General features: G+C 50.5%; 1 protein-coding gene across 4 annotated transcripts; it reads right to left on the bottom strand.

The window, feature by feature from the left end:
• Positions 1 to 2,011: 2,011 nt before the first annotated feature.
• Positions 2,012 to 13,966, bottom strand: FBXO27 (F-box protein 27). Of its 4 annotated transcripts, XM_042970059.1 has the most exons (6): positions 13,917 to 13,966; positions 13,291 to 13,673; positions 13,024 to 13,135; positions 12,846 to 12,941; positions 8,936 to 9,071; positions 7,920 to 8,148 (listed from the first exon to the last, which is right to left on the bottom strand). In XM_042970059.1, exons 2-6 carry the CDS (start codon positions 13,640 to 13,642, stop codon positions 8,005 to 8,007), a joined length of 840 nt encoding a protein of 279 aa, XP_042825993.1. In that variant the 5' UTR covers positions 13,643 to 13,673; positions 13,917 to 13,966; the 3' UTR covers positions 7,920 to 8,004. The 4 variants fall into 4 exon arrangements, with proteins under 4 accessions (XP_042825995.1, XP_042825993.1, XP_042825991.1 ...); XM_042970061.1 differs by lacking the exons at positions 7,920 to 8,148; positions 13,917 to 13,966 and adding an exon at positions 2,012 to 2,188 and having other exon boundaries at positions 13,291 to 13,735; XM_042970057.1 differs by lacking the exon at positions 13,917 to 13,966 and having other exon boundaries at positions 13,291 to 13,735.
• Positions 13,967 to 25,403: the final 11,437 nt, after the last annotated feature.

Raw genomic sequence — 25,403 nt, 5'->3', positions numbered from 1 at the left:
CTGCCCTACAGGGGTCCAGAGTCCAATCTGTTAGGAGTGCCCACAGGGGTCACAGTCCTGGGATATGACCTTCCCCAGCTTGCAGCCTTTGGCAGGGATCACAAGCTAGTACTGCGTTAAAAGTTCGTATCCGCACCAGAAAGAGAGGGCTGAGCAGTAGCTTGATTTTAGACAGTTCCGCTAAAAAAGAAGCCTTTTCCTGTGGGCATTCTTAGGTGACCCAGATGGTCCAGCCAGCATCCAGGATGTTTGCCCAGCTTAGGGTCCCACGGAGGGGTGTCTTAAATCTGCCAGGCTCCCAGAGTTAAGCCCCGTTCCTTGAGGGCATGCCTGCTTTCCACGGAGCACAGTTCAAGCTGAGAAGGAAACAGTCCACAGCAGACAATGTCAGGTTTTGGCTTAGAGTCAGGTCCAGGCAATTAGGATCTGTGAATTCAGGAATCCAAAAAAGCCAGAGGCTTTTCTTTGGCAGAGGCAGAGCTCTGTGAAGGAACCCGAAGATCTTGTTTCAAGTCCAAATGATGAGAAAAGCTTCGCTAAGCCCTTGGTACCTTATCAGTCTTAGAGCTCAAATTGATCTACTCGAAAGGATACACTCCAAAGCAGTGAGAAGACAGGGAGCGCCTGGGTGGCTCAGTCGGTTGATGCGTCTGACTTCGGCTCAGGTCGCGATCTCCCGGTTCGTGGGTTCGAGCCCCGCGCGGGGCTCTGTGCTGACAGCTCGGAGCCTGGAGCCTGCTTGGGATTCGGTGTCTCCCTCCCTCTCTGCCCCTCCCCCACCCACGCTCTGTCTTTCTCTCTCTCAAAAATCAATAAACGGTAAAAAAAAAAAAAAAAAAAAAAAAAAGAGCTACCAAGACACGTAGAACCTTAAATGCATTATCACTAAGCAAAAGAAGCCAAGCTAACTGTATGATTTCAGCCATGACATCCTGGAAGGCAAAACAAAGGAGCCAGTAAATGATCAGCGGTTGCCAGGGGTGAGGCAGAGCAGTGAAACTATTCTGCACGATACTATAATGTGGATACACGTCCACTACTGCGCGTATCAGTGTACGTTCATCCAAACCCATTCAACCCACTCAACGCAGGACATCCAGGCTGAACAGTGGACACTGGGTCATAAGTAAAGTGTGGATGTACACTCGTGGATTGTCACAAGAGTCCCTCTCTGGTGGGAGTTGTTGGTAGCGGGGGCGGGGGAGGGGGGTGGGGGCTGGCCTGTGTGCGGGGAGAGGATATAGGGGATCGGGATCGGCGCTTCCTGCTCAGTTTCGCTAAGAACCTGAAACTGCTCTCAAAGAAAAATTCTGTTTAGGGGCGTCTGGATGGCTCAGTTGTTAAGCCTCCGACTCTTGATTTCGACTCAGGTCGTGATCTTGTGGTTCGTGAGTTCTGTGCCGACAGCGTGGAGCCTGCTTGGGTTTCTGTCTCTCCCTCTCTCTCTCTCTCTCTCTCTGCCCCTCCCTCACGGGCTCTCTCTCTCTTTCTAAATAAATAAATAAATAAAATGAACTTTAAACATTTTTCAAAAAAAAGAAAAATTCTGTTTAAAAAAAAAGAACTAACAATCAAACAAACACAGAATAAAGACTTTTTCAGGTATATGATATATACGTGTGTGTGTGTGTGTGTGTGTGTGTGCACCAGGCTGGAAAATCAACAGCCACGGAGGGTCGGGCATGTGATTTCCACAAGGCCTCATCAGCAAGCTAAAACTGTTCCACATGTTATCTGCTTGTAGACTGAAGATGGCCTCTATTTTCATATTGTCTCCTTTTCTCCAAAGGCTCTCATAGGCCAAAATTATAGCAAATATCATTTACGGAGCCTTGTACTCGTTCTGTTTCCAATACCCCCATTGGCGGCAAAAACAAGACAGTGTCTCACACACACACACCCCTTGTTTTTTGTAGCTTTCCCTGACCCGGATAATCTTTCCAGCGTATATTACAAGCATATGACATTATATTGTTTTGTATTCTCTCACGAGATGGTCTGTGGGGTGTGGGGGTGCAGGCACAAGGGGAGACAGAGGAGAGGCTCAGGAAATCAGTTTATTACACTCACAGGTCCCAGAGACAGGAGGTGTGCCGCACAGGGCCGCATGGGAAAGACACAGTGTGGCCAGGAGGCGAGAGGCGAGACCTAGGTGGGGGAAGGGTTAAGCCACTTTTGTTGGGGTGTCCTGGGGAAAGACAGGGCAGGGTGAACCATTTGGGACTGGTCAGCGTGCATGATTTCACGACTCAGACTACAGGGGTGGTTCCTAGTTGCCTGGCACCCAGCCCTGGGGTGGTGAAGCAGAGGAATATTGCCCCCGGGGGTGCTGGAGCCACACGGAGGAGGTCTGGCTCTGGATTGGTTTGTTTTCCTACCACGGGCAGGCTCCTGTAGGGTTCTTTGTGGTCTCTAAGAATTGGCCAGGAGGCACACTGTCTCCCCAGTCAAGAAGGTCTTTTAAGCCGTCAAGCTGTCATAATAAACAGAAAACACACACACACACACACACATGGGTATATATACATATACGTAGACATTGATCATTGATTATTTTAATCATACATCCAGATGAAATGGCCATTAAAATACAAAGCCATTTTTCAAATTTCCCTTTTTCTTTGAGATATAATTGATGGATAGCATTGGATTATAAATTTTCCCCCCTTTCCCCCACCTCATTACAAGTTTACTCAAATCCCTAAAAGTAAATTCAGCACTGGGGCGCCCGGCTCGGTCGGTAGAGCATGCGACTGTTGATCTCAGGGTCATGAGTTCAAGCCCCATATTGGGCTTGGAGCCTGCTTGAAAGAAAGAAAGAAGGAAAGAAAGGAGAGAAAGAAAAAGAAGTGGAGAAAGAAAGGAGAGGAAGAAAGAAAGATAAGGCGGAAGAAGGAAAGAAAGAAAGGAAGAAAGAAGTAAAAGAAGGAAAGAGAAAAAAGGAAGGAAAAAAGGAAAGGAAAGAAAGAAAGTGAAAGAAGAAAGCAAATAAAGAAAAGAAAGCAAGCAAGCAAAGAAAGAAAAAGAAATAATCTAGCATTTAATTCAGCATTTACCAGGTTAACATCACGGCTGCTCAGAGATCCCGGTGGGGTAGGAGGGGCTGCTGTGGCCTCCAGGCTGAAGGGCTGGCAAGTTTCTTTTCCTTGGGCTTACCTAAAACTTTGATCCACCCGGGGAATGGATGTAACCAGTTGTCCTCCCACTTAGAGGAGAACACAAGGCAAACTTTCAAACCTTTCAGTTCAACTAAAGTCTGTCTTTGGGGAATTTGGCCCCTTTCTCCTCCCACCTAGAGTAGACAGCAACTACAAACTAACATTTACTGTCTTTTTTTTTTTTTTTAATGTTTTATTTATTTTTAAGAAAGAGAAAGAGAGCACGTGCAGGGGAGGGGTAGAGAGTGGGGGGGACAGAGGATCTGAAGCCGGCCCTGCACTGACAGCAAAGAGCCCGATGCGGGGCTCAAACTCACCAACCGTGAGATCATGACCTGAGCCGAAGTTGGACGCTCAACCGACTGAGCTGCCGAGGTGCCCCACGTTTATTGGCTTTGACCCCAAACTCATCTGGGGGACTGTTTGGGCCTTTTCTCCTCCTGCCTGGGAGAAAGTGGGAAACACCCAAGGCATCACCAGGCTGAGTCATTTTCTTCACCGTGGCTGGCACCTGCCCAAGTCAGTGAGGGGATCCTGTGAGCCAAATCCCCAAGGGTGGGGCCTATTGTTTTAATTCCATAGGTGGCTTATCTCTTACAACAGACATCACCTAGGTGTCTTCATCCCTCACTCCTCTCCCTTTTCCCCAGATATTTTAGTCAGGATCTTCAGCCCCACCGCTGTCACCACCATGCGTGTGTGTGTGTGTGTGTGTGTGTGTGTGTGTGTGTGTGTGTGTATGTGTATATAATCCCAAGATGACCCTCATGCTCAGATATTTGCCAGAAACGCTCCTGAAACTCAGTATATAGTTATACTCACTCCTGAGACTGACCGCAGTGGTGTAATTACACGCACAGCTAGATAATAAGGGGGAAAGACAGACAGCCTGGAAGAATCCATGTGCCGGTTCCTCGTGTCCTCTCCCTTCCCTGAGGGGTCACACAGAGTGTACTCCTGACCTAGCAGGTGTGTGATATCCAGGGAAGCTCATCAGAGATTCAGGACCCTAGGGTTTCCCAGGGTTGGGGGGGGTCCTGGCTCGTACCCAAATTCCAAACTCCCAGAATGAAAGCAAGCGTTTACCATAAACCATACTAAATATTTGTGCAATGAGCCACCCTAACCGGTTAGGTAATGGCAGGGAAAACTTCCAAAATTCACTTTCCCAGATGTCAGCCATGAGCCAATGTTGCAATCAGGCTTCTCTCTCTCTTAATTAATTTTTTTTAAACGTTTATTCATTTTTGAGAGACAGAGAAAGACAGAGTGCAAGCAGGGGAGGGGTAGAGAGAGAGGGAGACACAGAATCCGAAGCAGGCTCCAGGCTCCGAGCTGACAGCACAGAGCCCGACGCGGGGCTCGAACCCACGACCTGTGAGATCATGACCTGAGCCAAAGTCAGACACTTAACCAACAGAGCCACCCAGGCACACTGCAATCAGTCCTTTTTAAGGGGAGGCCAGCTAGGTTAGCTCTTTCGGGGCAGTCACTGAATTGACATGACCGTCATGGTTTGCATTGCTATATTGTAGTCTTACAGGAGAATGACCTCATACATAGAGAATACACACTCAAGAATTTTGCTGTGATGATGAAAATGTATTAGGTGTTTCAGGGGCAAAAAATCTTTGTGCCACACCTACAACTTCTCTGTTAAGTTTGAAGTTGCTGCAAAATAAAAACATATTAAAAAAATAATATGGAAGAGGGGAGAATCCATGGGGATGTGTGGATGGAGGACTGGCCATAAGCTGGTAAAACTGTTGCTGGGAGATAGATACACGGAGGTTACAATACTCTTCTCTTTGCTTTTGTTTATGTTTCAAATTCTCCGTGACAAAATAAAATAAGCGAACACTCTGTCGGCAAAGATGCCTTTAAACATGGTTATTTCTGGGGGCGCCAGGCTGGCATAGGGCATGTGATTCTTGATCTCCGGGTTGTGAGTTCAAGCCCCACCTTGGGTGTAAAGATCTCGTTAAATAAATAAGTAACTAAATAGGGGCGCCTGGGTGGCTCAGTCGGTTAAGCATCCGACTTCAGCTCAGGTCATGATCTCACGGGTCGTGGATCCAAGCTCTGTGCTAACAGTGCAGGGCCTGCTTGGAATCTCTCTCTCCCCCTTTCTCTCTGCCCCTCCCCCACTCTCACTTTCTCTCTTTCTCTCAAAATTAAATCTTTAAAAAAATTTACAAACATAAATAAAAATAAATAAAAAGATTAGTTCTGGGGGGGGAAACTGCATTGGAGGGCACTTTACATGTCTTCTTGTATTTCTTCTAATACACATACACACTCAGAAAAAGAGAACTACAGGTAAGCAAAATAAATACAAAGTCACCACTACCAGAGATCATCACGGCAGTAACCCCGTAACCCTGTAGTTCACTGGCTTTTTGTTGTTTTTTTTTAATTTTAAGTAAGCTCTGTGCCCAACGTACGGCTTGAACTCACAATCCTAGATCAAGAGTCACGGCTTGAACTCACAACCCTAGATCAAGAGTCACACGCTCTACTGAATGAGCCAGCCAGGTGCCTCCATAGTTAATATTCTTATTCTTCCGCATATATACACCTACCTACCTATCTATATACACATGCACATTCAGAACGTACTCCAGGATAGAAATATGTGCATGCACGTGTGTGTGCATAAAGTAGTATCATTTAACTTGGGGGCGCGCATACACACACACACACACACACGTAGGTGTATACGTACAATATATGTGCCAAAGTTAAATTAAATTATATGGCTGCTTGGGGCGCCTGGGTGGCTCAGTCGGTTAAGCATCCAACTTCGGCGCAAGTCACGATCTCACAGTTTGTGGGTTCAAGCCCTGCGTCGGACGGTCAGGCTCTGAGCTGACAGCTTGGGGCCTGGAGCCTGCTTCGGCTTCTGTGTCTCTCTCTGTCCCTCCCCCACTCGCGCTCTGTCCGTATCTCTCTCTCTCAAAAATAAATTAAAAAAAAAATTATATTGCTGCCTTTTTTTTTTTTAAAGCAATGGCCTCTACCTTTTCCTTCCTGTAAATGTTTTTCATATTCCTCATATCCAAATTCCCCCAGTTGACCCAAAAATACTCTCTAGAGCTGAATTGTCCAAACCAGTCTTTACTCCAGGCCCACACACTCCATCTGGTCACGACTCTTAGGTCTGTTTCAACCTGTCACAACTCCTTTTTTAAGAAACTGGCAAAAAAAAAAAAAAAAAAAAAAAGCCACTTCTGGGCTCGTCTGGTTGCCTCTTTGCCGGTGTTTCCCTTCTATGGCAAGACGGGGCTGACGGCCTGACCCTCCAAGTGAGCAGTTCCGGGTGGGATACGGTGAGACCCACTTCATGTGGATCACATCAGAACACCCAGAACACCTCGGGGCGCCTGGCTGGCTCACTCAGTAGAGCACGCAACTCTTGGTCTGAGGGTTATGAGTTCAAGCCCCACACTGGGTGTAGAGATTACTTAAAAATAAAATCTTGGGGCGCCTGGGTGGCGCAGTCGGTTGAGCGTCCGACTTCAGCCAGGTCACGATCTCGCGGTCCGTGAGTTCGAGCCCCGCGTCAGGCTCTGGGCTGATGGCTCGGAGCCTGGAGCCTGTTTCCGATTCTGTGTCTCCCTCTCTCTCTGCCCCTCCCCCGTTCATGCTCTGTCTCTCTCTGTCCCAAAAATAAATTTAAAACGTTGAAAAAAAAAATAAAATAAATAAAATAAAATCTTGGGGCGCCTGGGTGGCTCAGTCGGTTGAGCGTCCGACTTCAGCTCAGGTCATGATCTCACGGTTCACGAGTCCGAGCCCCATGTCGGGCTCTGCGCTGACCACTCAAGAGCCTGGAGCCTGCTTCGGATTCTGGGTCTCCCTCTCCCTCTGCCCCTCCCCCGCTCATGCTCTGTCTGTCTCCCTCTCAAAAATAAACATTAGAAAGTCACAACTGTGTTGCCAGTGTGATTACTGTACCTACGTCCACTGTCTGCCTAATACTTTTGACCCTGGTTGAAAATCTTTGTCTGAATCGATGGTTTCCTTGGGGCTTAGGAAATAATACTGTTCTAACTCTTCTGTTCTTTCCTACTAAAACACCTTCTATTGGGGTTTTCTTCTGTAGTTTTCCCTCCTCCACCGGGACAGTTTGTTTTTTCGGACCAAGTAGTAACCAAGACAGTAACATTAGACTCATATAGAAAAGATCCGAGGTACTTTTGGCAAAATAATAAATTTATTACATATGACCGGCAAGGTGGCCGTTGTGGATATATTATTCTCCCAACGTTCGCGAAACGTTTCAAAGTAAAAAATAATTTTATATACCACACAATCCCAGGGGTCCTTGAGGGTCTCCAAACGTTTTTTGAGCTAGTTGACTTTCAACTGTGAGATCTGGTCCCAGCCCCGAAGCTTCAGGAGGTGAAGTTTGCCACCCAAGGTGGCTGGAATCTTCCCAGCCACAAGGACAAGATTCTACTTCAGAGATGAGGGGGGTGCCCAAAAGGGACCAATGAAACCCCCGAAGCAGAAACAAGAGGAGACAAGGGTAGAGGGGGGCTGGGGTTGAATCAGAGGACCTCCAGGGTGAGGGTGAAGAGCCCTCTCCAGGACCAGCACTCCTGGGTGCTCACCTGTGTCGTCCCCCCAGCCCTACAACAGCAGTAGGTAGATGTGATGGAGGAACTTTCTTCCTTCTAGTAGTTTCCAGAACCTGAAGAGGGGGCCCAGCAGGACCCTTGAATGGATTCTAGAGTACCCAGGATGCCAGGAGGTACATGTCCTTGGTTCATAAGAAGGCCTGGCCAACAGTCCCAGGTTCTGGAAGGCATAGGTCAGGTTGTTTTGCAAGGATAGCGCTCGACTAAGACAGACGGGCCCGCACGACCACGCTGGAGTTGGTCACACGAGCTCCATAGTGACCCGCCCAGAACTGCGTGTCCTGGCCCCAATGTTCGAAGGACACAAAGCGGACGCCTATCTTGATGTCAGAGAACACGTGGGTGACCTGCGGGTAAAGGAGAGATCAGCCCGTTGTGCCACGGCCTTCTTCTCGAAAGCTGGGAGTGGGGCTCTCTGGCAGATGGAATCACACGGTTCCTCATTCTAATTCCCGTCCCCTTGAGCCTGGGTGGGTCTGTCTGTAACCCGGAGGGTGGCGGAAGTGATGCTAAGTGACCGTCGCCGAGTGAGTGCCAAAGCTGGGTCAGAAAAGGCAAGGCAGCTTCTCTTGGATTCTCTAGAGCCCTCCTCGAGGGATCCTGAGCCACCAGTGAGCAGTCTGGCTGCCCTGAGGTGGCCATGCCACGAGGAAATCCAAACCAGCCCTGGCAGAGACAACGCACACCAAAGCTCTCTGGGACTCGACGAAGCCACCAGCCGCTGTTCACACACACGGGAACCAGAAGCACCCAACAGAGCCCTCCTTATAGAAACCACGAGAAGATGGGGCGCCCGGGAGGCTCAGTCAGTTGAGCGTCTGATTTCAGCTCAGGTCGTGATCTCACGGTTCGTGAGTTCGAGCCCTGCGTCCAGCTCACCGCGGTGGGCGCGGAGGCCGTGGATCCTCTGTCCGCCCCCCCCCCCCCCGGGCCAGCCCCTTCCCCGTTCCCTTACGCATGCGCTCTCTCTTTCTCTCTCAAAAATAAATGTTAAATAAAAGAAAGGAAACCACAAGAAGTACCAAAATGACTGCTGTTGACGTAAAGCCACTAAGTTTTGGGGTCATTTGTTACGCAACAGATAACCGTCCCAGGCCCCACCACCCTCTCCCCGTGTCCCTGTCAGAGACTCACCTGAAAGCAGACATTGTTGTTCCACTGCTGGATGGGAACAGGCATAGCAGAGAATTTATCCAGGACCGTCTGGTTGGCATCTAGAAGTTGGACAAGGAGTCGGTACATACAGCCACTGTCGTGTCGGGCTCCCCACCTGTGGAGGGAGGGAGGCCTTGAAGGCTGGACTAGCCCACTTGTCTCTTTGGGTGTCTGCCTGCCTCCCCCGCCCCCGAAATGGTCTCCCCATGTATCCAAATCCAAAATTTGCATACACAAATTTTGTAGCACGCCCAGCGTCCCCTGGGAGCTTGGCCCCACCGAAGACCCCATGAAGCAGAATCTGCATTAAACTGAGTGCCCCGGCTGGTCTGCAAGCACATCCGTTTTCTGAACAGTGACCTGGAGCCCTGGTCTTCAAGGCACCTCCTCCCGTGTTATTAAGGTGACAGTGGAAAGTGCTCTTTCTACGTTTAAATGGTGGCAAAAGATGTACCACTGTCCAATGTATACACCGACATTTTATTTTTCCATTTCGTTTTTATTAAAAAAAAGTTTTTAATGTTTATCTGATTTTGAAAGAGAAGGACAGAGCATGAGCAGGGAAGAGGCGGAGAGAGAGGGGGACACGGAATCCGAAGCAGGCTCCAGGCTCCGAGCCGTCACCAGAGCCAGATGCGGGGCTCGAACTCATGAACCGTGAGATCATGACCTGAGCCGAAGTCAGCTTAATCCACTGAGCCATCCAGGCGCCCCTGCATGTTGATATTTTAAAAGATAATTTTCATGTCAGTCATTTAAAACGACCAGGGGAGGGGTGCCTGGGTGGTTCAGCCAGTTAAGTGTCTGACTTCGGCTCAGGTCATGATCTCACAGTTCATGAGTTCGAGCCCCGCATCGGGCTCTCTGCGTTTAGCGCAGAGCCTGCTTTGGATCCTATGTCTCCCCCTCTCTCTGCCCCTACCCCACTTGTGCTCTCTCTCAAAAATAAACAAACAAACAAACAAACAAAGAAGAAGCCAGATACAAATTATATGCCATAGGACTCTCTCTGTCCCGAGTACAAAAATGGACAAAACTTACCTATTCTAACAGAATTCAGGACGGCAACTACTCTCGGGTGTGTAGTGATGGGAAAGGGGCTGGCAACACGGATGTGTTCACTTTGTGATAACTCACTGAGCTGCACACTTAAAATATGGACGCTTAAAAAAATAAAATAAAATATGTACCCTTTTGATGCTAGAAGTCAAAGTTTACAACTTAAGGGTAACGGACTACAAAAATACACAAATAAGGAGCGCCTGGGTGGCTCAGTCGGCTGGGCGTGATCTGGCAGCTCGTGGGCTCCAATCCCGCGTCGGGCTCTGTGCCGACAGCTCAGAGCCTGGAGCCTGAGTCGGATTCTGTGTCTCCCTCTCTCTGCAACCCCCCCCCCCACTCATGCTCTGTCTCTCTCTCTCAAAAATAAACATTCAAAAAGCTGAAAAAAATACACGTAAGTTTCTTCCTTCAGAGACTTCACATTGTTCTTAGAATCAGACGTCCGCTCTCCACCTGCCACACAATTTTGTCCTCATGTGATAGTGACGTTTTTATTTTCTCCTGACTTTTTGGTTGCCCTTTCACACCGCTCTATGCCAACCGCATACCAGAATGTGTATGTGAATAGAAATTGATGGGGGCACCTGGGTGGCTCAGTCGGTTAAGCATCCGACTCTTTTTTAGGCATCTGACTCTTGATTTTGGCTCAGGTCAGGATCTCACGGTTGTGAGATCGAGCCCCGTGCCCAGCTTCGTGCTGGGTGTGAAACCTGCTTAAGACTCTGTGTCTCCCTCTGCCTCTCTCCTACTTGCACGTGCTCTTTTTCTCTCAAAACAAAACAAACAAAAAACAAAAAACAAAAAAAAAGAAAAAAAGAAAGAAGAAAAAGAAATTAAAAAATTTTTTTCCTGTGACCATAAAGCTGTAAGCGTTAACATTTTTCCTTTGGGACTGAATTATTACCCAGTAGTGGTTCCCGGCCTTTGCTGTGGATTGGAATCATCTGAAATTGTCGAAAAGCTATTGCATAGAAAAGAATTTAGCCTTGTCCCAAGGTACGGATGGCCTCTGCTCTCAGCTTCTGGGAGGTCATCTCTGGGCCTTTGGAATATCATGGCTGCCGGGAGTTACCTTTGTCTGCCTGGGGACCTTGGGTCATACTGGATACCCTACCAACATGATTCCAGCGCCGGCTGGCCGCATCCACAACAGTCCCACCGTGGCAGCTAGCCACTCCAGAAAGAGCCAACAACGTGGCTTAGGACACGTCAGGCAACATCAGTTGACCAGGAGGCTGAGACGAACCACATGATGAAGCACCGACAGAAATTCTGGTGCTTAGGCGCACTTCCCAAGTTGGCAAGGTTCCATGTATACAGTCACATGGATGTACAGGACAGTAATGCATCCTGACTCCGTGACCAGGGAACAATAGAAGGTCTGGGTTTGGTACTTCCCGTGGATGATGCCGGTTAGGTTTTCCTTGTAATAAACTGTAATTACATAATAGTTTGGTGAGTTCTAGGAGTCTTTCCTGTGAATCACTGAACCTGAGGGTGGTTTTGGGAATCCCCCAGACCTGCAGCGGGCGTCAGAAGTAAGGATGGTCCTGGGGGTTGCAACCCTCTAATTTTACAGTCGGCTCGAAACTTCTCACAGATCCTGATACCTGGCTCTCACCCCTAGACACTCTGATTTCATTAGTATGGAGGGTGACCTGGGCGCTGGGAGTTTTCAATGCTCCTGCGTAACGCAGAGCAAAATTTGGGACCCGCTGATCATTACAATCAAATGGTACACGGTTGACCAGAACAGCACACAGGCTACAAAAGTTTGAGAACTACCGATTACATTAAAAACCAATTTTATTGTAAATTCCACCCCCCCACCCCACCCCCAATGAGATGGATTTGCAGGGCGGGGGGAGTTACGGTGCCTTTAATTAAAAGTGAATTAGGTAAGGCTGAAATTTCAAGCGGTCACTCTGCCTGACTCTCCAGAAGTCTTTACATCCGGGGGGACCACACACCCTAGTGAGGGGCTTGGTTTTTCTGTAAAACTGGTGGACTGTGAGAAAGGGCCAGGAAAGGACAACCATATGATGCTCCCCTCCAAGATGTGATGTGTAGCTGATAATTTTAGAACAGGGAACACAGCTGTAGCAGATCTGGAACTGCCTCCCTTAAAAATTATCTGGGTCATGTATCCCTTGAAAAGTCTTCAGGTACTCCAGTTTCAAGACCATCACTACAGAGCACGATGAGCTCTGGAGTCGGAGGGGTCTGAGCCTCATGCCAGGTCTCACCGAGCCCTAGCTGTGCCACCAGGGCGAATCGCCTCCTCTTTTGGAACCTCTCAAACGCTCCTGAAACTCTCTTAAAAGATCTGAGGTCTTGAAATACACATTCTCACAGGCTCAAGGCTCAAAAAACAAAACGCTAAAACAGTTCACACTTATAAAGCGCTGGCTATGTACCTGACATGTAACCCTACCTTGTAAAGATGGGGAAACTGAGGCACACTGTGACTCACCCAAAGCCAGAAAGTTGCAGAGCCACGATCTGGACTTGGAAAGTCTGGCTCCAGAATGTAAACTTAGCTAACTATCCTCCAGTGCCTCCTCCCATGGCAAGGAGCATCTCATTCACAGACCAGACTGGTCTGGGCCAAGTCCTCTGTACTTGGATTCCAATCTGGCATCTTGCAATCCAGTTCCCCGGGAGAGGGGTGGAGGAGGGGAGGGGTTAAGTCATTGGCCTCCCTGATCTTCACTTTATCTGTCAGGGTTTGCCAGAGGAGGCCTAAATGAAGTCACCCGTGCAACGGTCACGGCGCGGCGCAGGTGGTCAGAGCTGAGCAAAGGGCTGTTTTTATCATCATACTCACCAGTCGGAGACACAAATCTCAATCTTGCCACTATCTAGCAGCTCTGGCCATAAGCCCTCCTCCTCCAGGTCCAAGACCTGCTTCTTGCGACACCAGCTAGTAAAGAGGAAGAAAGGTCACTAGAAGAGGCAGGTCTTGCTCACAACGGCCCTGGCCCTTGCGGGGTAGGGGCATTCACCTGAAGGAAGACACGAAGCAGGTCTGCGAGGGGGCCCCAGGCACCGTTGACCTGTTTACCTCCACCACCCAGCCGTCCCCACCGTGCTGCACCATCCATTTCCGGAGGCCTTCTGTTAAATAAAAAAGGCTTGCGCCCAAGTTCCTCGCCCGCCCACCAGCCGGCCGCCGCCTCCCACCGGCTCCGCCGAGGCTCCGCCCCCGGCCCCTCCCACCGGCTCCCCGGAGGTAGACCGCCCCCACCCCCCGCCCAGCCTGCGTTCCCCACCCTGGCCGCAGGGATTGCGGATGAGGTTGCGTCCGATCGGTCGGCGCTCGCAGAAGCGGCCCAGGAGGCAGGGCCGGCCGTCGCGGGCGGGGGGCAGGCAGCTGCGGGCGAGCGGCAGCAGGGCGCCGTGGTCCCGGGCCAGGATGAGCAGCCACAGGGCCTGGCCGTCCACCAGGGCGCGCCAGCCCCGACACACCCGGCGGCAGCACCCCAGCAGCGTGCGTGGGGGCACGTGGCTCAGCACCACCAGGAGCAGCTCGGGCGGCAGTTGGCTCAGGTCCAGCGCCTCCTCGGGTTCGGGCTCCGGCGCGGGGACCCGGGCGGGCCGACCCCTGGAGGCCGAGGCGCCCATGTTCCCCACCCCGCGCCAGGCGCGGCGTTGACTGCGGGAGGGAAAGGTCGAGGAGTCAGGGGCCCGCAGCCACGGCGGCGGCGCGCGCGCGCAGCCTCCGCCGGCCCCGCCCCCGCCCGCCGCACCCCCGGGCCGCCGGCCGCCTCCTCGGCCCCGCCGCGCCCCGTCTCAGTTCCCAGGTGCCGAGCCCCAGGCTCCCGACCCGTCCTTCCCCGCAGCCTCTCCACCCCGCCCCGCGCCCCCCTGCCAGGGCCGGCCAGCCCCCGAGTCCCACCTTGGGTCGGCGCCGGGGCCCCTCGCCCGCTAGCCCTCACCTGTCCCCTCGCACCCCCCTCCCCGCCTCCACCCTTTTACTCGCCGGCCCCTCCCTTCTTCGCCAGCTTTCCCACTCCCCGCCCCATCGTCCCTCTGGCTGGTTGGTCCCCGCGCTCCCCTCCCTCCGGCCTCCCAGCGCTCCCCCGCCCCCAGCCAGCCCCTCCCTCCCCATCCCTATACTTACCAGATCCCCTCCTTCGGGGGGGGGGGGGTCTTCCCACGGTGGGAGAACTACGGATCCGGACCTGACGCCGCAGACGGGGGAGGGGTGGGGGCCGCCGGGATCCTGGGTCCGTCCGCACCCTCCCGCCTCTTGGAGTGTCCCTTAACCCGGCCGGAAGACGCCTGGTGAGGAACAACTGCCGTTATTTTGGTTCAGGCATCCGGGCGGGAGGCCCCCTATCGCTTCGACTGCGGTTATTTTGGTTCAGGCATCCGGGCGGGAGGCCTCACGCCCGTTCACTCCTTTAAAAATCCCCATCACCTTTATGGCGGGGCAAGGTTAGCCCCATTTCACAGGCGAAAACAGGTGGGGTAGGAGCCAAACGCATAGCTATCTGGCTCCAAAAATGGGTGTTCTCACCAGAAGTAACTCCAGCCAAGCTTTACGGAGCGTTTTACTACCAGTCAGGGTAGCAACCCCCTGAGGTAGGTACTGCCGTGTGCCCCTTCACAGGCGAGAAAACAGGCGGGCAGACTTGCTTTGTGGTCACCCAGCTAGCGGGTGACAGAGCTGGGATTTGAACCCGGCCAGACTGGCTCCAGAATCCCTTTTAACCTCTATACTAAGTCTGTCCCAGTAAGAGCGAAATGTAAGCCACACATGTAATTATAAATATCAAGAAATAAAACCAGACCTGGATCCGTGTCCACGTGGAGCTTATATGATGAACAGAAGACATAATCAGCAAATTGTAGAGTGTTGGGGAAATAATTGAAAATACAATCTCCTGCCAATCCCGAAAAGCCTCTCCGTAAACAGAAAAGAATGAAGCAGTTTTATCATTAAGCTTTAAGCCAGACTACAGTGCAGTGGGGCCATGATGAACAATAGATCTGACATGCAAATTACATAGTGTGTTAGAAGGTAATTAATGCTGTGGAAGAATAGACTAGGGAGGGCAACAGGCGCCAGCAGCCCGGGTGGGAGACCCTTCATTCTGAGACGTAAATTGACTATTACACTGGCCTGTTTCTTTCCAGTGCATACATTTTCAATAAACTTTTGATGTTTTCAAACCCGTCCAAAAGTGGGACAGAGTAAGGAGCACCCAGCCCCAGCTCCACAGTTACTCCTGGCCTGTCTGGTTTCAGTTCCACTCCTACCCGATTGCCCCCCCCCCCCAATTTGAAGCAAATCCCAGCCATTACACCCTTCTGTCCATAACTGAAATTGTTGTTTTCACGGAAGAAGTAAACTGCGGAAATCTCTTTGATGATGAACTTATGAAAATTGGTTATGACCCATATGTGAGCTCAAAAAGGTTCTTTTTTTTTTAAAGATTTTTTTTTTTGAACTTTAAAAACAAAGTAGGATAAAAGGACAACACTGACAAGTCAGATTCCTTCCCTTCCCCAGTTCTTCTCCGAGGCAATCTCTGTGAACTGGAGTTACATCCCAAGTTGTACTCTGATTAAAAAAGAAAAACAGGGGCGCCTGCGTGGCTCAGTGGGTTGGGGGGGTCTGACTCTTGATTTCCGCTCCGGTCATGATCCCAGGGTCATGGGATCGAGCCCCACATTGGGCTCCGTGCTGAGCGTGGAGCCTACTTAATATTCTCTTCCCTCTCTCTCTCTCTCTCTCTCTCTCTCAAATAAAAAAAGAAAAGAAAAACAAGGTGGGGCACCTGGCCGGCTCAGTTGGTAAGGCGTGCGACTCTTGATCTCAGGGTTGTGAGTTTGAGCCTCACGTTGGATGTAGAGATTATTTAAAAATAAAATCTTAAAAACAAAACAAAATAAAAACAAATATAAAGAAGTCCCTACCATCCAGAAGGTAAGGTAATAGTGATTACAGAATAATGGCTCCCAGGAGGGTGGTGGTGTGCAAAGAAGCCCAGGGGCCATTTGGGAAAGCTGTGGGGGCATTTTGGTGCCACAGGAATGGGGGGAGGGTGTCGCTGGGAAGTCGCGCACAGGACAATGTCACTCAGCAGAGAACTGTCCTGGATTCCTCCTCCTCATCGAGGTCCTGTGCATTCTCACATAGGAGGAGGAAAGCCTGTTAACCTGAACCCAGAAACCAATTCCATTTTGCGTGTGAATATGAAGTGTGTTAACACAGTTGTCCCAGAATTCAACTCCTGGGTCAATTGGAAGGCCACTTGGCTGGGTGGGGACTTGAGCCGTTATTCTTCAATTCACAAAACCAGAAAATCTCTGAATCTAGTTTTATGGAGCTTCAGGGATCCCCACAGAAGTGGAGGAGTATCCTGGGGCTATATCGAATCCCGGGGGTGGGGGGTGGGGGGAGGGACTTTGAAAACGCAGTTTCTGAATCATCAGGTCTGCCTGGGTGACAAGTTCCCAGGGGGTTTGGAAAATTGTGTCTCTCCTTTTGTCTCACCTTTTACATGATACTTAGGGTTATTTTATTAACATTTTAAGAATTATCTGTGGAGGCAGGTTTCATTATCCAAGTATTTCCTTTCAAAATAGTAAAGGCAGCTTGGGAAATGATCTACTATACATCAGGGCGTTGGCTCTGATGGGGATGGGGTGGGAAGGGCCTCCTGGGGGGGGGGGGATACGGGGCATCTCTCCCCAGGAGGTGTGTTTGGGAGGTTGTTGGGGGGAAACCTGCCAAGCCAGTTTGCAGAAATAGAAAACTCTGGAACCTTGGGGCATTGGGAGGTAGGCTGCACAATGAATTCCAAGGGCATTAAAGGCTCGACAGCTTGGCTCCCGTGCCCCCCCTCTTCTGTCCAGCCACTGGCTGTATTTTGATCCCAGGAAAGGAAACTTGACAGTGAATTGGTCTTTTGTATGGAGGGAAAGTGGGAGGGAGCAGGTGAAGGGTTAAAACTCTGCTCTTTGAAGGGTGGAGAGGTGTCTGGACCGAGGCCAACTCCCCAAGGTAGGATTTGTCCGGACAGCCCTCAATCGGGGATAATCTAGCTCCTTTCTTAAGGCGATTCAGCCCTCCGTGGACCGCCCACCTTTCCTAGGGCAGGGGAGAAGCTAGGACCTCAGCGTAAAGCCCTCTAGGCTCTCCACGCAATCCAACCTCTCGGGGGGTCACCACGCATCCCCAGTAATAAACTAAAGAGCCACAGAACCCACAGACCTTCTTTGCCCTCAAGCAGTAATACCTCCAACTGAAGCCACACTTCGATGTAATCAAGACCTTAAGGAAAGTTGGACCAGACCCAGTTTTCAAGGTTAAACACACCAACAAAATAAGCAGCTCTGAAGGATCAAAACAGCAGCCTACCTGGAGGGGGACCACACCTAGCAGCCTTTGAAAACAAATGGGGCCAGGTGAGGGGTGTGTGTGTGTGTGTGTGTGTGTGTGTGTGTTGGGGGGAGGGCAGTGGGTTCAGAGTGTCTGCAGGGAGTGGGGGCGGTGAGGAGCAGGAGAGGCTGGGAGGGGCTGCCTGGGACTGTCTAGCTGGGATATCCAAAATAACAGATCAAGTGAGCATTCAAGTGTGACAATGGTATGTATTGTGGTTTTGTTTTCAAAGGGAGAGAGAATGGGGCGCCTGCTGAGCGTCCACCTTAAGCTCAGGTCACGGTCTCGGTCTCGCAGTTCATGAGTTCCCTGAGTTCCGAGCCTGCGTTGGGCTCTGTGCAGACAGCTCAGAGCCTGGAGCCTTCTTTGGATTCTGTGTCTCCCTCTCTTTCTGCCCCTCCCCTGCTTGCACTCTTTCTCTCTCTCTCTCTCTCTCAAAAATAAATAAATGTTAAAAAAATTAAAAAAAAAAAAAAAAAGAGAGAGAGAGGCCTTATCTTTTAAAGATAAATACTGAGGGATTTTGGAGGAAATGCTATGATGTCTGGGATTTTTCAAAAATAATCCAGTGGGAGGAGCACTGGGGTGGCTCAGGTCATGATCTCAGTTTGTGGGTTCGAGCCCCACGTGGGGCTCTGTGCTGACAGCTCAGAGCCTGGAGCCTGGTTTGGATTCTGTGTCTCCCTCTCTCTCTCTTGCAAAAAGAAATAAACATTAAAAATATATATATTTCTTTGGGGCACCTGAGTGGCTCAGTCGGTTGAGCATCCGATTCCAGCTCAGGTCATGATCACGCAGTTCGTGCGTTCGAGCCCCCCATCGGGCTCTATGCTGACAGCTCAGAACCTGGAGCCTGCTTCAGATCCTGTGTCTCCCTCGCTCTCTGCCCCTCCCCCGCTCTCACTTGATCTCTCTCTCTCTCTCTCAAAAATAAATAAACATTAAAAAAAAAAAAAAAAATTCCTGAGCCGAAATCAGAAACTCAACAGACTGAGCCACCCAGGAACAAGGACTTCCTGGAGAAATGACTGATACCCTGTCTGAAAAAGAAATGGTACAAGTGGGAAGATATGAAATGAGTGAGGAATGGAAGATTTGATAATGAAGAACAAGATGTTTCCTGGACCTGAACAGAAAAATAAGGGACTTAGACACCATGAAGGATATTTATGTGCACTGACTGGACAATAAATAAATATCTAAGTACCTCTTAAAAAAAATTAAAAAACAGGGGCGCCTGGGTGGCTCAGTCGGTTAAGCATCCGACTTCAACTCAGGTCACGATCTCGCGGTCCGTGAGTTCGAGCCCCGCGTCGGGCTCTGGGCTGATGGCTCAGAGCCTGGAGCCTGCTTCCAATTCTGTGCCTCCCTCTCTCTCTGCCCCTCCCCCATTCATGCTCTGTCTCTCTCTGTCTCAAAAATAAATAAACGTTAAAAAAAAAATTAAAAAAAAAAATTAAAAAACAAAAGATGGTAAATTTGACATTTTACTGGAATTAAGAGTTTTTTACATTTAAAAATATTAAGGGACGTCTGGGTGGTTCATTTGATTAAGCATCTGACTTCAGCTCAGGTCACGATCCCACGGTTCATGGGTTCGAGCCCCGCGTCGGGCTCTGTGCTGACAGCTCGGAGCCTGGAGCCCGCTTCGGATTCTGTGTCTCCCTCTCTCTCTGCCCACCCCCCCCCCACTTACGCTCTGTCTCCCTGTGTCTCTCAAAAACAAATGTTAAAAAATTTAAAAAATATATTAAATTCCACTGACAGAAGCAACGAAAACCTTGAGGTGGTTTCGAAGAAACCCCACAAAAGATATGCAACCGTTTATGAAAAAGTTTATAAAACTTTATTAAAGGGCAGTAAGAGTTAACTATTGACACACAGAAGAAGATCTACACAGAGTCACAGGGACAAATGCAAAAGCACGTCCTCAGGGCAAACATGAAATTGCAGGCTGGTCGGCAGAATACGACATTCACACAGAACTCAAAGACACATGAAACAACGCCATGTAATAATTGTGGGACACGGGCGCCTGGGTAGCTCAGGTGGTTAAGCGCCTGACTCTTGATTTTGGCTCAGGTCATGACTCTCGGTTCATGGGATCAAGCCCCGAGTCGGGCTCAGCGCTAACAGCGGAGCCTGCTTGGGATATTCGCTCTCTCTCTCTCTCTTAAAATAAATAAACATTTAAAAATAATAATTGTGGGACAAATGTGTAGAAGCAGCCAGGGCTGGGAGGAGGGAGTGGGATTGGAAGAAGAAGATACGCAGCGGGGCATCTGGGTTGTCAGAACTAGGATTTGAAATCTGGCAGTCTTGGCTTCAGGATCCCTCTGGGCTCAACACCAAGTTTATGGGTTCATGGCACCTGCCTCCACCTGAGCCCAGAGCGCCAACCCCTAGCTGAGACTGACTCCTTCCTCCGTCCCTGCCCTGACCAGATGCCCTACACAGCAGGTAGGATGTTGGCTCGGGAAACCTCAACCATCAACCAAGGGTAATCCAGGCAGCCCCGGGCGTCCCCATTCATATGCCAGAGACAGAATCCCCATCAGGAACCTACCTCCCCAGGGCAACGACATCCCCACTAATGCCGATTCCCTCCACCAGATCTGGAGGCAGGTGTACCCAGCCCCGGCCCTCCTGAGCTAAGCAAATCATTTGTCTTCTGTTGGAAATTCAGTTTCTTCCCGAATTAAATGTGGACTGTCACCTTTACTCCCTGAGTCGGGCAATGATTTCCTGATATGGCCCATACCAGGAATCATGTAGCAACCCCACGCAGAATTCGTTCAAATGAACTGTGAGCCTCCGAGGAAACGCCACGCTTAATTCACAAATTCCACAAGCGTTTATGGAGCCCTGACTGTTTGCCAGGCTAGGCACTGGGGACACAGGAGCCAATGCAACAGGCAGAGCGTTTATCCTCTTGGAGCGGAAAACAAATACATAGGTGAGGATGTAAATAAGTGAACAATGGAGGGGGATGGTAAGTACTATGGGAAAAGAAAATAAAGCAGGGGAAGGGTCCGGAAGGTACAGGGGGCGAGGTTGCAGTTTCAGACAGGGCAGTCAGGGCCCCACTGAGAAGCTGACATTTGAACCGCGATAGAAAAGGGATCAGGGATGAAATCATATCAATATCTGGGGAAGGAGTACTCCTGGAAGGGAAAATAGCAAGTGCAAAGGCCCTGTGGCAGGAGCAAGGAATAAGAAGGAGGCCTATGTGGCTGGAGTATAGGGGAGAGTGGTTGAAAATGCCCTCAGAGAGGTGATGGGGGCAGGCTGTGGGGGCTTCGTCTTTTCCCCTGAGATGGAACCACGGAGGGCTCTGGGCGGGGTGGGGGGTGACCTGTGACCTGACCTAGGTGTTCACAGGCGCCCTCTGCTGCACGTGGGAACAAGAGGAGATAGCATAGGAAGCAGGATGCTGCCGTGATAAAAAGGTGTCTGAAGAGGAGGGTAGACTGGACCTGGGCACGGGCATGGGAGCAGGAAGTGGATGCTTCTGGATAGATTCCTAAGTGGAACTGGCAGGGTTTGCTGGAGAATGGGTGTGGGTGCGAGAGCCGCACCGAGGATGTGTGTGTGGGTCCCCGGGGCAAGTATGTTTTTGTGGAGTCCCTGGCTATAGAAATGACTCGATTGGAAATGTGTTGCAAAATTCGTGGACCCAAGTGAGGTCTAGTGAGTTCCCATTCACGATCTAGAAAAATGGGCCCAGAAGAAGTACTTACATATTTCCTTGTCCAACCCGTGTTCTTCGGAGTGTCCGAGTACTGCCCCCTCATGTTCTTTATCACCAGATGTGTCACTTCTGGATAAGCTAACAGCCCCCATCACGCAAGAGAGGCGGCAATCTGCTATGACTCACCGTTCCTGTCTCTGCTAATCTCTAAAGCCATTTATTTGGCTCTGGTTACGCCATCACTCATGACGCTGCCTCATCCCTTGTGACATCGGGAACACGGGCTTCCGGTGACTCTCTCAAAGGCTTTCCTGGGCTTTGCTGATGACCACACATGCAATTCTTCACCAGGGAATGCAGCAGGGAAATGCGAGTGAGAATGTTTCTGGTCATGTTGAAAGGTCGTATTTGGAATTTTGTAGCATAAATGCAGGACACGTCTTCCCAGCAGGTCTTTCTTTCTTTTTTAAATTTAATTAAATTTAATTTTTTTTTTAATTGAGAGAGAGAGAGAGAGAGAGCAGGGGGGAGGGGCAGAGGAGAGAGAGAATCTCAGGCAGGCTCCACGTTCAGTGAGGAGCCCGTCAGCGAGGAGCCCGACTCGCGGCTCGATCCCACGACCCTGGGATCATGACCTGAGCTGAAATCAAGACGCTCAGCCCTCAACCGACTGAGCCACCCAGGCGCCCCACCACCGGGTCTTTCTTACGCTCTTCAGGCCAGACTTCCTTGCCCATCGCCTGGAAGGATTCATGGTCCGGATAGCCCTGGGAGGAAAAAGGTCTTACCAATTTCTGACCGTGGAGAAGACACCAGCCAGTCCTTGGAGAGCCTGGGGTCTCGTTCTGGCCGCAGGAGTGACAGGCCATGAATAATGGTCTGTTTCTGTGGCGGAAATAAAAAGATCTTCACAGATAGCAGAGAAAGAAATAGGTAATTCCTCTCTGAAGGGACGTAGCCTTATTATCAACCCAAATTTACTAAATAACTCCTTCCACAAAATCCAATTTACCAAATCTTTATTAAATACAATTCTCAGATAATAGGCTACTGTCGAGGAGCAAGAATTTCTGGCCCCTCAAAGGTTTTCCAGCAGGACTAATAAGCAAACTGATATGTGGGGCACCTGGGTGGCTCAGTCGGTTGAGCGTCCGACTTCGGCTCAGGTCCTGATCTCGCAGTTCGTGGGTTCAAGCCCCATGTGGGGCTCTGTGCTGACAGCTCAGAGCCCGGAGCCTGCTTCAGATTCTGTCTCCTTCTCTCTCTGCCCCTCCCCTGCTCATGCTCTGTCTCCCTCTGTCTCTCAAAAATAAAAATATTAAAACAAAATAAAAAAAAATTGACATGAGACAGGTGAGTGAGAGAAAATCAAATTTTATGGGCATACATATGGGGAATCCACATAGACATGGAAATTCCAAAGGCGGTCAGGCAAAATGAGGCCTGTGTGTCATTCTGGAGAAGGGGGTCGGGGTCTAGAACTTCAGAGGGAAGGAATATACTTGACGGGTTTGTTAATTAGATGTTTGCCCTACTTACGGATGGGTCAGCCAGATAAAAGTTATCTATGTTAATAACCATTATTCTGGGAAAGGCCTTCAATTCAGATGCTTCTGGGTGGTTCAGGGAGGGGCAAAGATTTCTCTCGAGGGACCCCTGCCTGGGTGGCTCAGTCGCTTAATAAGCGTCGGACTTCGGCTCAGGTCATGATCTCACGGTTCCTGAGTTCGAGCCCCGCATCGGGGTCTCTGCTGTCAGCACAGAGCCAGCTTCAGATCTTCTTTGCCCTCTCTCTCTGCCTCTCCCCTGCTGGTACTCTTTCTCAAAATCACTAAAGAAACTTAAAAAAAAAAAAAAAAGAGTTTCTCTTGAGCTTGTGGGGTCTCAAGGGTCTTCAGCTTGAAATAGTCCACGTGCCAAAGGGGGCACATTCCGGGGCATCCATCCTGAACTCCACCACTGTTTAGATCAGAAGAATCAGAATACAACCCGGCTGTTTAAATCATCTGTATTCTGATCAGGAAACATACGGAGGGGTTGCATCTTTATTTAGCCTTGTAGAGGAAGAAACCTCGGATTTTTCCTTCTTCTCTGCTGTGTTTCTCCCCTGCGGGCTTCCTTTACTACTCACGCAGAACACTCCCCTTCTGATACTTCTGGTCACCCAGCATGGTGGAGGTTTTTCCAGCAAGTTCCCAGTAAGTATCACTTACCGCAGTTCCGACACTGTCCACCCACAGATGACGTCAGATCCTAATGGTTAGGGGCTCAGTCCCACCAGACTTCTCCCCACCCCCGGCCCCTCCTCACTCCAGATGCCACTCTCAAGCCCAGGTTATCACCAACCACCTGCAGAGGTCACAGACTGGAGGTCCCAAAGACCCCCTTCTCGGGTTCTATTAATTTGCTAGAGCAGGTGACAGAGCTCAGGGAAACACACACTTACCAGGTAAGCCTGGAGCCTGCTTCGGATTCTGGGTCTCCCTCTCTCTGCCCCTCCCCAGCTCACACTCTGTCTCTGTCTCTCTCAAAAATAAATACATATTAAAAAATTAAAAAAAAAAAAGATATCTCTAGCGCTCTTATCACCTAGGAAATGGCAAAGGTTTCGGAAGTTCTGAGCTGGGAGGCGAAGGCAGAGCCCAATATAGATATTTCCTACTGTCTCACAGACTATACATTATGTTTTGTTTTTGTTTTTCATCGCTACTGTCGTTGACTTCATTTTATTTATTTATTTTTAAATGTTTATTTATTTTGAGAGAGGGCAGGTGCACAAGCAGGGGAGGGGCAGACCGAGCGCGGGACAGAGGATCCAAAGCAGGCTCACCGAGCCCGATGTGGGGCTCGAACTCAGGAACTGTGAGGAGACCTGAGCCCAAGTCGGACACTTAACCGACTGAGCCACCCAGGCGCCCCTCCCTCCTTTAGGTGGTTTTAACAGAAGCCCTCAGAGGACAGGTGAACCCTACCTAGCCCTCAGCCTAGAACTGGGGGTGTGTGTGGCAAGACTGGGCCCGCCGCTGGCCGCTGGGGTGGCGACCCTTGTGCTTGGGGGCGTCCTTGGGGACGGGGGCTGGGGCCACAGGGCCCTGAGGACTGTGGTGTGGACCCGGGACTCAGCTCCAGAGTCAGATGATCACTCAGAGCCCTGAGCTTGTCCTCTGTCCGAGTCAGTGAATGAGAGGTGCCCCATATCAATAGGGCAGCACTATTGTGGAAGCCGGCCAGGGGGGCCCCCGGCTTGCTAGACCCCACTGCTCTCCCGGAACTGGGGTCCAGCCAACTCCATCAGGGCAAGAGTCCAAGAGTTCCTCCGGGCTTCCAGCTGACCCCATGCGCACAGGGGTGGTGGCGTGGGTAGAGATAGAGCCTTGGAGAGCCCCATAGTGGGGGAGAGACAGGATGGGACCCACATGGGTCCCTGCCTGAAGTCGGGGTACCTACCCAGACAGCACTGCAGTCCTTGGCCTAGAGAATTTTGGGGAAGGCTCTATAGAGTGCAGGGCACCCCCCCCCCACACCTGGTGGAAGGACACTCCTGATGGGGTGTGAGAGGAGCAGAAAAGTCCAGGGGGCCGCCGAGGGGGCTGCTTAAAGAAAGGAAGAGGGGCGCCTGGGTGGCCCAGTTGGTTCAGCGTCGGATTTCGGCCCAGGTCAAGATTTCACGGCTGGTGGGTTCGAGCCTCACGTCGGAGCCAGCTTCGGATTCTGTGTCTCCCCTTTCTCTGCCCCTCCCCTCTTCATGCTCTGTCTGTCTCTCTCTCAAAAATAAATAAACGTTTTTTAAAAAGAGGGGGAGGACCCCTGGGTGGCTCAGTCAGTTGAACGTCCAACTTCGGCTCAGGTCACGATCTTGCGGTTCGTGGGTTCGAGCCCCGTGTCGGGCTCTGTGCTGACAGCTTGGAGCCTGGAGCCTGCTTCAGATTTCTGTGTCTCCCTCTCTCTCTGCCCCTCCTTTGCTTGTACGCTGTCTCTCTCTCTTTCAAAAATAAATAAACATTAAAAAAATTTTTTTAAAAAAAGGAAAGAGATTGGCTGCCATTTACGGAGAGCTGAAGGAGGGGGAAGAAGCAAGTGTGGAGTGGGTAGGGAATCAGGACTCAATTTTGGGGAAAAGGAGGCTCAGAAAAGTTAAGCCCAAGGGCTCAGAGTAAGGATGGGAACCCGTTTCGTCTCGACACCGCCTGGCCCACCCAACATGAGGGAGCATTTTAAATCACATCGGACACCACGGCCCGGTGCACACATGCTTCATCAACAGTGTCGGTCATCCCATGATGGGTGTTCTGACCCCCTTT

This window comes from Panthera tigris, chromosome E2 (genome assembly GCF_018350195.1).
Source record: "Panthera tigris isolate Pti1 chromosome E2, P.tigris_Pti1_mat1.1, whole genome shotgun sequence".
NCBI lineage: Eukaryota > Metazoa > Chordata > Mammalia > Carnivora > Felidae > Panthera > Panthera tigris.
Note: the sequence above shows the minus strand (reverse complement) of the source record. Positions and strands in the feature narration are given on the sequence as shown.